Genomic DNA, 12697 nt, shown 5'->3' with positions numbered 1-12697 from the left:
ACTGAGGTGGATTACTTTGTCGTATGGATGGCGAGCCGCATCTCCTCCTCAGTATGCTCCCACAGCTTTGTCCTGGCCTCCTCCGTCCCGTAGTACCGCTTCATTCCCATGTCATCCCCTTTCGGATTGCGACGCTGGGCGCCAGGCCCCGCCTGCAAGAGCGCATTCAACATGTACTCTCCACAGTCCTCCGGGGCCGTCAAGAACGGGTAGAATAGGAGCTTCAGAGCGGGGTGCAGGAGTCTCGTGCGCACGACGCCCGGGTGAATGTGGACGAACGACACGCCCGGCTCCTTCTCGGCGAATGACTGCGTAGGAAGTAGGAAGCAACTCGGTCACGGAACAGCATTGACTTCGATCACGGAGCCGGCTTACCTCGATCATGAGATCGGTGTACGTCACAGCAGAAAAGGCCGCGTTCGCCAAGCTAAAATGCTTCTTCAGCCCCAGGTCGTCCAGGTCGATGCGTCCGCCGTCCCCGGGCGCGAGCACGGACATGGCCTTTGCGTCCTCTCCCGCGTCCTTGGCCGCCTTGAGCAGAGGCAGCAGATCATGTATGAATTTCCACCGCGCGTAGTAATGCAGCGCGAGCTTCCGGTCGATGCCCTCGGACGTCTCGTCGCGACCCCTGAGGGTTAGGATGCCCGGCGAGACGACGAGGTAGTTCACTTTCGTGAGCCGCGCGCGGAGCATAGACGTCGTGGCCTCCGCGTTCTTCATCAGCGATGCGTCGCATTCGACAAACTCGTGCTGCGCGGCCGAGTCTGCCGCGGGCTTGGGGAAGCCGGCGATGGTGGCCTCGGCGGCGGCACGGTCGCGCCCGCAAATGATGATGTGCGCATTGCCCTTGGTGTGCCGGGCGAACGTCTGCGCGATGGCCTGGCCAATTCCTGAAGTTCCTCCGAGGAGAATGGCGAGGGGGCAGGATGGGAAGGAGTAGGCCGCGTTCGCTGCACGTGCTAACGCGAGGGAAGGCATGGCGAACTGTCAGTCGGATGCAATTGGTATGACTTCAGTAAATGCTAGTTTTCGCTGTGAATACACTTCGTCAGAGAATGACCTTCTCAGATAAGCTGTGCATCAGTAAAAACGTGCCTCCCAGAATATCGAGCGACGTTGTGTCCAAAATCACTTGGGCGCACTACGCATTTGGCGCTAACGAACACCGAAGCATGCCCGAGGAGCTATACATTCAAGATCAGAGCGTTGAGCGCGGGCATACGAGGTACATAATTGTGAAGTCTCGAAGTCTTGTCCAAATCACACGTTAGGGGTAGAGTTGCATGCATGCATGCATGTAGTGCCGACGAACCGGATATGTAGTAGTGAGACTTGTAACGCCGAGTTAGAAGCTCGTAGTACCATCACCCTGCCATAAAGTCGTCAAATAAGCTCTTATTGAAAAGCCGCTAGGACTTAAAAGAGGCGCATATATGGGCAATGACATGAAGGGATATGACCCAAGTTTCCTGGAAAATCCGGACGCTCCGCACAGATACAGTAGACACCTGCAACATAATAATGACATACAGCAAAAGTATAGTCTCAAGAAACGGAAGGAGAGAGAAAGACTTCTTTTATCAGGAAGAGGGGCTGTATGGCAAAGTTAGCCTCGGAACCAGTCGTACTTCATTGGACGTTTCTGTAAGAGGGCGTGAAGCCCACTGGTAAGAGCTATAGGAAGCTCGGTCACACTCTACATGCAACTATGCTGTAGGGGGTATAAATCCACATTCTGAAAGAAGATGGTAAACAACAATAAGTAGGAGCAGGGAATCAATCGTGGATTTGGCGCTCGTTTCGATCTCGCTTCTCGGCTTCCCACCACCAAGCTGGTCGTCTCTCGTTTGTTCGGACTCTATACCCGACTCGGGCCCTTCCTATATCTATTTAAGCTACTAAAGAGCGACCTTGAGATCTTCATCCTCTCTGGGAGCTGTATCGCTGAGGCATAGCTGCATTCACATGTTCAGTATCATCATTGACACTACAGGAGTCGGGAGAATGGGCCCTTCATGTCTTGGCTGGTGAAACGGCACGGCCTCGTCCGAATGCTTCATGGCTATTCTTCGTCAGAGCACGATCAAATTCAACCTCGCTCCGGAGTTCCGAGGAGCACTGCTTTGGTGGGACTGAGGGCAGTTGTGGGTGGCGTCCTCGCGTCTCATCCAAGGAGCAGCGAGGTCCGTTGCAAGCGTTACGGGTGTTTCCGCTCCTCCCGCTTGGTCTTGGAGTCGCCATTTCCGCCCCAAACGGTATTCCAGAAAGTGATCGAGCTCGAAACGCGATCGTCCTGTCGACTGTGGGGTCCTCTCCTTGTGTCGCTAGTATCGTAGAATGTCGAAAGGAAGTGGTGGCAGTGGACGACCGTCCGTTACCCGCCGAATGAGCGCATATAATATGGGGTGCGTTTCCGCCGGCCAGAGTTCCAGCTCTCCACCTCTTGCTGGGGAAGGCCAAGGTGTCCATGGCGGTTTCCTCTCGATCATACAAGAGGAAGGCTTTGGTCATAGGCATCAATTACGACGGTGATGCTGCGTCCTGCTCTTCGGAATCGGCTAGTCTCTACGGACCCCTGCGAGCCCCTCGCCGGGACGCGATGGATTTCAGGAATCTATTAATCGGTGAGTGAGGTCATCATGGTACCATGTGCCCCCCCCCCCCCTGACAATCACCGCAGACCTTTACAACTACAACCCAGAAGATGTTGTTCTTATGTGTGATGACAGCGCCCTGCCTCATCTGGTCCCGACGAAGCAGAACATGGTAGCCGTCGTCAGATGCGCCGCTGCACCCATGTTCTCACGTGCTACCTAAGATAGAACAGATGAATGAATTAGTCCGCGGCGCTCAACTTGGCGACTCTTTCGTGTTCTTTTGTGCGTTCTGCTGCTGTGTCCGTCTATCATGTACTCATGTATTTGGACAGTTGCCGGTCATGCGGACCAGATTCCTTGCAAACATCACACAGAAGATGACGACAGGGACGAAGGTTTGTGCGTCATTCTCGGGGGGTAGTGAGTATCCCACTGATCGATCATCATTTCCTCGTATAACAGTGATTCTTGCCATGGGCCACGAGGGAGTTGGGAACGAAGAGAAGTATATCATGGACAATGTGAGTGTTCGACCAACGCCGTTCACAGCCGGCGCTCATTCTGCCATGGCTAGCTTCTGCGCCAGCTGCTCGTGAACCCACTCCCGTCGGGGACACGGATGACTGTAAGTGTCTCCGTCCTTCGTAGTGAATGCAGTATAGAGGTTAACTTTGTTTGGAGGCGTTCTTTGACGCTTGCCACTCAGGAACCATGCTAGGTAAGATGACCATGGTCTCAGTGCAACGCATGGCACTGACGATCATTGTTTCGTTAGACTTGGATCACTACACATGCAATAACCTCTATCGTCCATGGATCTCCAAAGGTCTAAGAGGCTCGAAGACGTTGCAGATGCGCGTCGGTATGTCGTGCACTATCAGCTGTCTTCATCCCTTCTGCAATATTGACCTGATGCTGTGCAGCTCGCAAGGATGCCATTGACTTGCAAGAGCCAGAACGCAAACGCTCTAGTCAGAGTCCTCTACGCCTTCTGCTCCCTCTCCAGCTGCAGCGGACCGTGACATCAGTCAAGAGAGCATGTACGCTAGACGGCAGGTTGACCGTGGACGGAGCTGCTGCGAAACTGGGCATCAAGCCCCCAAAGCGGTCCGCGACGACGTTCTCACTGGAGATGGCACGCGGACGCCTCGCCTTTGGGCAGCCTGGGATGCTCCTCGCGCAAGCGAAGAGTATCCTGAGCTTGGTGGTACGGAGGTGTCTATCTCCGGAGTCGACGAGCAAGTGCGATGGGTACTGTGTGCATGCTCAGGTGGATGTGCCGCATGTGGTTCGTCTGGTTGCTCGTGGATTTCTGACTTTGGACTGATTTGTGCACCTAACGTCCGTCAGATATCAGTGTCAGCCTGCAACGATGCACAGTCGACATGGGAGAGAGGCAAGAAGGGCTCCGCTACGCAGGTGTGTTCTCCAGCACACGTGCCGAGATACGTTTGATGCTGACGATGTGTTTGGCGCGTAGGACCTCATCGAAGTTCTCAGTGAGCAGCGCCAGAGCTCGCTTTGTTAGGAATGCCGTGATAGCTCATATGATCACGCTCAGGAGCAAATCCGCACCCGACACTCCAGCAACTCTATACCGACCTGAGGTCCGCACAGCACACAGCGTGCGCTATTCACATTAATGACTGATGTTTCAGCTACAAACGTTACGAACAGTCGACCAAGCTGCACGACTGGTCCTGCCGGATGAACAAGAGATTTCATGACGGAAAGTTGACGCGGGCACCAGTGACTGAGGCGGTCAACTTCTCCGACATCCAGGTATGTGTTTACGTGAAACGGTTGGCTGCAACGCGTGAGCTGACATGTAGTTGATGTGCCTAAAGATCGGAAGTCAGGAGAAACTAGTAGGTACTCATTCATCTCCCGAGCATCTCGGGCCCTGATCGAATGATTTGTGTTGGGCATCAGGATTGGAGCGAAGTCTTTACCTTTTGATCCCGCTCCATACGTTGCAAGCTAAATGCGTGTTACCTGGTCTCTTATCACGGACTATTTCTTGATTCTGCCGAACATTATATACCCAATCCTCATCGAGCCCTGCGGCCCACTGTCATATGCTGTTGTATGCTATCGTTGTTATGTGTCTAACTGTTTGACCTGATTTGTAGTTTCATCGCGCATATCATGTTCTTGCAAGCACTTCACACCTGCCTGGGCCACTTTCGAATACGCTCACGGTTCGTGACTGTCTTTTTGCCCGCGGGCGTTGTTATCATTATGCATGAACCGCCAGTCGACGGGCGCTACATTACGACCTGATGGAGCACGATGACCCGATATGGCATGTATCGTGGTTCGACGACGTGTGAAATCAAGTGGTCGCGGGACATGCGCGGCGTCCACTGTGTTCTCGCCGAACCATCATGCTCACACGCAACGAGCATTTTCTGCCCCCTGCATAGCATGCTAATGCGGTTACACTACGCCGTGGCCTCACGGAGCCCGGGCTACTGGTACCGGTGCGTCATGCGGGCAGGGCGCGGGTGCTATTTCGCCTAATCGTCTGAGTGCTTGAAGTTACTATGTGCTCGCCCGACGTGGGTCATTAACAGGCGCACATACGACGGACACGCGACCTTATTCGACGTCTTGCATGGTACGCCGCACTCCCTTGCCGGCATAGCCGTTGTATTCGCCATAGGAAAGCACGGTAAGGCTATTGTCCATGACCTCATCTGTATACTGAGAACGATTCTGCATACAGCTAGCTCTGGCGCGGATGGAGCTTATATTATTCCATAACGGGCGCGCACCGCCCGACAATTCTTCCATGGCAACTGTACACTGCATCAGGCGCGAAGCGCACGAGGGCAATGTCTGGTGCCTGCAATGCATTGCCTGTTCCTTTTACAAAGCTTTAGACCCTCTCCCGATGAGCTTGCGGGATGCAGTGGCGGGCCGGACATGCTCCCCCTACTCACATACTGCCAGTGGAGTACCGACTGGCCGGCAGCGGTGCCCAACCTGTGACAAGAAGGCCATAGCATGCTTCTCGCCGCCGCTACCGCACAAGGGGTTTTGCACTGTACCGTTCCGGTGGATCATGCCTTGTAATGATAATGCGGGCAGGTATGTGAGTATATGTATTTCCTGCCTATTTACATGAAGGTTCTACTTACAGGCACTGCAGCCCTTGCCTCCGCTGTGTGGCGCGGCCGGCGCCATCATTGTTCCCTTTGGGGACAATTTCCTCCCCGTAACATCTCACCTTGTAATGGCCGGCTCTACCTGCTTCACCTGGCGAGGTTTTTGGGATTTGGAGCGCTCTTGCCATGATCATTATGTTTCTGCGAGCTGCAAGTAATGAGCACGCCAAGTGTTCCCCCAATAGGCGTATCGCCTGAACAGCCACACTTAGACTGGCAGCAGCGTTCGCAGAAAGGATGATGTACAAACTGTGCGTTCGAGGGCCCGAAGGAACGTTGCCAGCTGAAAACTACTGCAAGAGGCGACATCCGCCCTGCTGGACACCGCCTGGGCGTTCTCCGCCATGCCGATTGCAAACTCTGTAGCGCTAGCAGACGCGGACGCATATGGTAGGTGGCTAAGCTCGAAACCGTGTGAGTGTGGTACGCCGTTGTATCTCTGTCAGCAGACGCTGACCGCAGTGTTCTCACCGTGCCAGACCGCGGCCCTCTCGCCTGACGCACAGCTCCCCTCACGCGGCCCTGCGTTCGCATGCACCGCCGTGCGGAGAGACAAGTCCGTGCGTCATACCACATAAGTGCGAGCCCACTATCGCTTGATCGTGCGGATGTGCGGAAAATGGAAGCCACTTACCAATTTCGTATGCTATGGGCCAGTCGACCGCACACTGTCGGCAGCCTCGGGGTCACGCACGGCTGTGCAGGAGTCCGTGAACATCCGTTCCGTACATTGCATGACGGCGCCCTACATTGCATGACGGCGCCCTACATTGCATGACGGCGCCCTACATTGCATGACGGTGCCCTAAACAAAGTATACGCTTCTAAGGTACTATTCAGACCCGGGGACGTGGATACAGCCTCTAGGCGTCATTAGGGGCGCTTTGAGCGGAGCAAGGAATCGCCATCTCCAGCCAGTTCAGATGATGGTGGTTGGACAGATGTCAGGTGAAAGCCATGTCTTACGCTCTGTCTAATTCGAGTCGTCACTCATCCGCCGATGGCACAGCACGACTCCGCTCGGCGTCGCTGCGGGTCTTCAGGGGTGCCCGCTCTCCGTCTCTGGCTGAGTTACACAACAGCTGTCCAGCCGCCATGAGACGCGGAATATTGAGCATGTCTGTGGGTAATCCCTGATCACTGATAGGACGAGCATACCTCGTGCGCCTTTTTACACGATCGGAAACATTCTGGCATGGGTTTGCAGACGTGTACAGCAGTCGCTCGGCTCCGCTTCCTGGCTACCCCTCCTCTTATCTCGTAATTCTATCCTAGCGGTCATGTGGCCTGAGTTCTCCCCCGATGCCGGTGTCACTTCATACCGAGAAGCTTCAGAAGCGATTAGTTTCCGGCCACGAATCACGTAAAGGCATACATAGTGTAGAAGTATAAGCAAATTTCACCTCTAACGCAGTGATCAGCCCTCTGAGCGGCCTTCCTTCATCCCGCCATTGTTACTTCCAATGACGGGCTTTGAGCAGCTGGCGGATCACCATCTTGTCTTCGCCTGTCCTTAGGCGCGCGATACCTTGCGACATTCAAGATCTAAACGCGTTTCGGAGATCAAATGCTTATGTAACGCGAAATCGCGTCTTACGGTTCGAACTCCTCAAATTGAAATAGACTATCCTTCCCCACAGACCGCGCATAGACGGCGCGGTGCACTTTTCTCCACCAATGTCTAGTAGTGCACCCGATGACCTGGAGAATGAACTGCTTGGAAGGATTGAATACGATAACATCGAGGTCTTCCATCGCCTCAAGCTTCGGCTGGTGGACGAGAACCTTGTGCACCAGTGCTGCCTCGCTTTTGACAGAGATGACTGTGTTACTGAAGCCAAGGATAAACTAAAAACGCATGTGGCCTTCGCAGACGGTCTGTCTATTGACGATCTCGACGACCAGCAATGCAGGAGTCTACTCAATAGCGGAGAGCGGGAGCTCGAAATGTATCCGCATCTGGTGCGGAACCAGGCTCTGCTCAATGTACTCTCAGAGCTTGGATTGCTGCCCTTGGACACCGCACATTCTTCGACTTCATCACGGATTTCTCCTCCGCAACTTGTCTGCGGCGGTTGGTTGAGACCTCTGTACCCCTTCAAGAAGACGACAGCTCTTACACCCTGGGATTCCCGAAGGCCGTACCCGATTTCAGCTTGCTCAATGAGGCGTCTCTGCAGGCGAAAGCGTCGGAACAGCCGTATCTGTGGAGTGACACACATGCATTCTGCGTAGTCAAGCCTTCTAACAAGCAGTCACCGAAGCCTGGAGATCCCTCGAATGTGGTTTCCCTGATCACGCTGCAGTCATCACAATATGCTCGTCTAAATGCATGCAGCCGTCCGTTCCGGCTTTTCGCCGTCTGCCTTATCATCTTCGGCTCTGGATTCTGTGTCGGCATCTTCGATCGCGGCGGTCTGATGCTCTCCCCAATCTACGACATGTGGGAGCACACAGACGTGTTCATTCGTGTGATACGGAGCCTGACTTCTGTTGTGATCGACGTTGACCTTGGCCAGTACCCGACTGTGCGTCCTCTCCCCAACGAGATAGCATGCGCTGTCCTGGAACAGTCTGAGCCACCGGCACATACGTCGTACCTCGTTGAGCCAATTGGCGACGATGAGCGCGTCTGGTGCACCATAGGATCTCCGGTTTGGAGCTCCCTGTCGCTCTTTGGTCGTGGGACGTGGGTGTGGTATGTCCACGAGTACGATGTAAATGGACGGTGCTTGAAGGGAGCGAAAATGATCATGAAGACGGCATGGCGACAAGGAAATCGCAGCTCCGAGTCGATCATTCATCGGAGCATCAAGGGTGAGCATCACGGCCTTGCCAAGCTCTTGGTGGGAGCCGATGTCGAGTATCGCGCGGCCGGAAAGCGTCCCGAACGCATGTCTGTTCAATATTTGCGTTTGGGACAGAACGACGTCAATGATGGATCTCCGGTGCTGCACAGATTGGTGTTTAGCACCGTTGGGCGACCACTATGGGAATACGGTCTGAGCTTGAACTCTTGTTGGGTGTGCGTGCAGCTCTGGATGGTGCGTTCGATCGACGTCTAAACTTGCTTACACCTTGACTAAGATCAAATTATGCAGCACACGAGTTCCTCTGTGACCAAGGTATTGTTCATCGGGACATCAGTCGTAGCAATATTCTACTCCGAGACACGAAATATGACCCAGATAGTGGGCCAGATGGCGGCGAGGGATTTCTGATAGATCTCGAGTTTGCCGGTTCGTCGGATGTGGTGACAGCCACTGAAGATGTCGGAGAATCGCGACGGACATATTCCAGGTGGATACGTCGTGGGGCCCTGCTTACGGTGAGCTTTTGGTCCGCCTGCTCTATTTCTGGTTGATTGTGTAGCAAACCTTCGGCAGGGAGATATTCCAATTCATGGCCCTCGACATTCTGAGAGCCATAAAAAATGGAAGCACCAGTATTGAGCACACTGCTAGTCACGACGTCGAGTCGTTCATCTGGGTTCTTGGCTATTGCGTGTTGCGCAAATTGGTCAACGCGTTGAAGAACAAGGTCCCATGCACAAACCCTGATCGAATCGCAGTGGAGGAAGCTTTTGACTGCGCATTTGGACACGCCAATGTTCATTTGGTTCTGATTAGCAGGATGGAATGCTTGCCTTTGGTGCGGTTACCCAGTGGCCGCGACAAGCAGGCAGCGATGTCGGGTCAGTTCGAGAGAACATATCCGTCTCTATTGCCGTCCTCTTCGCTAATCTTCATGATCGCCTGCCTCTGCAGAACTTTGATCCCGTAGTCTTGAGGAATGCAAGTACTGGCTGGTACTGCAGAGAAGCTTCGGATTACGCATGTCATCTTGCGCGAAATGCTGGATACTACGATCAAAGATATCCGTACTGGAGAAGTATAAGAATAGGGGACTGAGGAAGTCGGGAATTCACACGTTATATTGGCTTGTTTGGGCATGGGTGCCATCGTCGGGGATTCGCACTTGTACCAGTAGCCTATGACGTCTTGCTTATATTACGAGTACACTATGTCGCGAAGGCATGATAAGCGATTCATATTAGCGCACCGATGGCTGCATCATACTCTTGACGGCGACAGGACTCGCGCGCGAATATCAGGCAGGTAAGCAGAGACATTCCCGATTCGCGAAGGAATAATCATAGTTATTTTTGATGGCTAATGGCAGCATCTCTCATCCCCGAATTCATCTTGCACTGGTGATCTGTCCAGAGCTCTGCATGTGCGACCTTCCGACGAAATATATTGGCCGTGTATTTACGTCACATGCCGGGGGAAGCATCCATATCCCCCTTTATGGGTCTCGGTCTATGAAACAATCCTGCTAGAATAGCGTACCAATGGAGCTGAGCTAGCCAAGTAAAATCAACCAAACGCGTCAGCAAAAAGAACAAGGCATGCGGGGTCTACTTGCAGTTCCTGGTAGTCTGGAATGAGCAGACCCGTAGCTCGTGGCAATGATGCGGGCGCATACGTACGAGTCAAATTTGTGGGAGATTCTATGCACAGGGCAAATTTTCGAAACCGCATCGGCGACCTCAGACCAGGCGAGGGCAATATGATGATCCCCCGGGGCAGCGGAGTTACTTGGAACTTGGTTTTGACAAGTAGGAGTATGAGTGGTGGGATATCAGGGAGTAAGGTCGTTCAGGGGACATATCGCTGTTTCAGAGGTAAAACCTGCTCACCTTTCCTCGCTATGAATTTGTTGACCAGGTCCGGGCCGAGAGCTTATAGCACCTGAAGCTTCTCATTCTACCGTCGGCAAAGGTTCTTGCTGCAGAGTGACTCGGAGGCGGAGCCGGGAGAATGCTCTACAGGTCTGCAAGCCAATGTCAAAAGGTGGCTGATAATATGAGAAAGCAGTACCAAGTAGCTCGTCCTAACAAGAGCCAAGGATTACCCACGTATATGCTTGTGCTACGCATTCCGAGATGTCCGAGGGCATCGACCGGAAGCTTGCGCTGCATTATGATGCGCGGTGGAAATCCATGCACGATCTGCCATCTCTGCTCTATGCTGCCAAGGATGCGTGAGAGGACGCAAAGGCCATGTCTGTGCTCGCGCCCCGGCGGACGCATTCAACGTTGAGCTGCACGACTTGCCGGACGCGGCCTTTTCTGCTCTGATCGACTCCGCGATCGAAGTCAATGCTGTTCCGTGACCGAGTTGCTTCCTACTTCCTATGCAGTCATTCGCCGAGAAGGAGCCGGGCGTGTCGTTCGTCCACATTCACCCGGGCGTCGTGCGCACGAGACTCCTGCACCCCGCTCTGAAGCTCCTATTCTACCCGTTCATGACATCCCCGGAGGACTGGGGAGAGTACATGTTGAATGCGCTCTTGCAGGCGGGGCCTTGCGCCCTGCGCCGCAATCCGAAGGGATGTCATGGGAATGAAGCGGTATTACGGGATGGACGAGGCCAGGACAAGACTGTGGGAACATGCTAAGGAGCAGCAGCAGCTCGCCGTCCGTACGACAGCGTAATTCACTTCAGCGCTGGTTGGTCGGGTACCTCCGCGCCGTACTGCGTACGCAGTGGGGGGTAGGTTTGATTTGTGGTCACTGTGGAAGGCCTCGTGGCGTACGCCAGGGATCCCCCCTCCAACACGCCATCGAACATGTGAGATCGTTGCTTCCAACTGAAGCATGATAAACTGTTCGCTATAGTTCACGAAAGCTAGTGATAGTATCATTCGATCACTGACGCACAGTTGTAGAGACATGATGCAGACGCGCACAGCAGTGGCTGCGTTATCGTGAGGGGTGTGGGATACAAAACATGTGAAGAGACGAGCGGGTGTGTGCGCGGGATAGGAGCTGAGAATAGAGACGATGGGGGAGTCCGTGATGATTAGGAGTCTGTAAGTGTATAGCGTCCCAAAAAGCAATACAGATAGCATATACAAGACGATGCACAGCAATCGCACAACGTTAAACTTAGTTTACAACTATAAGAATACAGCGTGGCTATGCCACGAACCATCCCAGGCCGCTACCATCCAGGCCCTGAGTGATGCTATGCTGAGTTGACGGGGGGAAGGTGGGTATAGAAGACGAGCACAGCGTGGCGCGAGTGCTGGGTATAATGCGATGAGCGCGGTCCAGCCTCTCATGAGGCGCGGCCGAGGGACACCTGCAGTGTCGCAGCGTCAGGCTGGCCCTTGACGTGGCCTGTGCTCTTGCAGGGCTCGAGACCGCGGAAAGCGCGCATGTCACCCAGATAGTCGATTCTGCGGATTCCCGCCTTTCGGGGGTCCGGGTCTGGGCAGCGCCTGCGACGGTCGTGATATGCGGCGGAGGCGCGCGCTTTGAGCTCTGCAGGTGTGGACGGATGGTCCCACTCAGCCGAACCAACGATGCTGCGGAGGTTGCGGTATATGCAATGGAGCACGTCGGCGACCGTGATGTAGGATGATGTGCGGGGCTCGACGTCGACGCGCCATGGGTAACCAGATCCGATGGTGACCGTGAGGCGGGGGACTGGAGGCTGCGTCGCTGACTCGGCGAGAATGTTCGGCGGCAGCGGCAAGCCGTAAGGCTCTCTGATCATGTCCCATGATAGGACTGAATGCCCTCGTGCAAGGCATGGGTGGACCACGAGGTGTGCAGACTTGGCAGGTGTGTATGCAGATGCCTTTGGTGTATCGAGCTGCGCGAGCTCAACCGGAGAGAGGTACGGAGTGACCGGTGGGAGAGGGATGATGTGCGAGTGGTAGTAGGTGCTCGTCGACGGTGTGTAAAGGCCATTTGAGCTTGCGCTTGACCACGATGACGATGAGGACAAGCCAGGAGAAGGGGGGACCCGCTGGTCCGAGGCGGAGCGTACGTACTTCGACGATGAGCCCATGGTATGCAATGTTCAAAGTGGTGGGTGGTGGGTGGTGGGTGGTGGACGGACAATGTAATGAACAGCG

General features: G+C 54.3%; 3 protein-coding genes across 3 annotated transcripts; 1 reads left to right on the top strand and 2 right to left on the bottom strand.

The window, feature by feature from the left end:
- Positions 1-11: 11 nt before the first annotated feature.
- POSPLADRAFT_1047470 (hypothetical protein) lies at positions 12-978 on the bottom strand (the record flags this gene model as incomplete). Its single annotated transcript, XM_024479296.1, has 2 exons — positions 12-308; positions 376-978. 2 exons carry the CDS (start codon positions 976-978, stop codon positions 12-14), a joined length of 900 nt encoding a protein of 299 aa, XP_024338025.1.
- A 1489-nt stretch (positions 979-2467) lies between these two features.
- Positions 2468-11267, top strand: POSPLADRAFT_1146531 (hypothetical protein; the record flags this gene model as incomplete). Its single annotated transcript, XM_024485945.1, has 29 exons — positions 2468-2624; positions 2681-2766; positions 2930-2996; positions 3060-3118; positions 3147-3222; positions 3373-3459; positions 3521-3885; positions 3948-4016; positions 4078-4096; positions 4159-4204; positions 4256-4379; positions 4445-4465; positions 4730-4798; positions 5024-5080; positions 5174-5217; positions 5415-5694; positions 5980-6018; positions 6162-6181; positions 6975-7130; positions 7408-7716; positions 7764-8715; positions 8739-8811; positions 8869-9095; positions 9140-9461; positions 9862-9885; positions 10230-10454; positions 10809-10927; positions 10973-11103; positions 11129-11267. The coding sequence occupies 29 exons, from the start codon at positions 2468-2470 to the stop codon at positions 11265-11267; spliced, it is 4362 nt and encodes a 1453-aa protein (XP_024338024.1).
- Positions 11268-11510: 243 nt separating this feature from the next.
- On the bottom strand, positions 11511-12630 carry POSPLADRAFT_1066493 (hypothetical protein; the record flags this gene model as incomplete). Its single annotated transcript, XM_024482080.1, has 2 exons — positions 11511-12541; positions 12614-12630. 2 exons carry the CDS (start codon positions 12628-12630, stop codon positions 11893-11895), a joined length of 666 nt encoding a protein of 221 aa, XP_024338023.1. The 3' UTR covers positions 11511-11892.
- Positions 12631-12697: the final 67 nt, after the last annotated feature.

Source organism: Postia placenta (genome assembly GCF_002117355.1).
Source record: "Postia placenta MAD-698-R-SB12 unplaced genomic scaffold POSPLAscaffold_9, whole genome shotgun sequence".
Lineage (NCBI taxonomy): Eukaryota > Fungi > Basidiomycota > Agaricomycetes > Polyporales > Adustoporiaceae > Rhodonia > Rhodonia placenta.
This window is presented reverse-complemented; position numbering and strand designations above follow the sequence as displayed.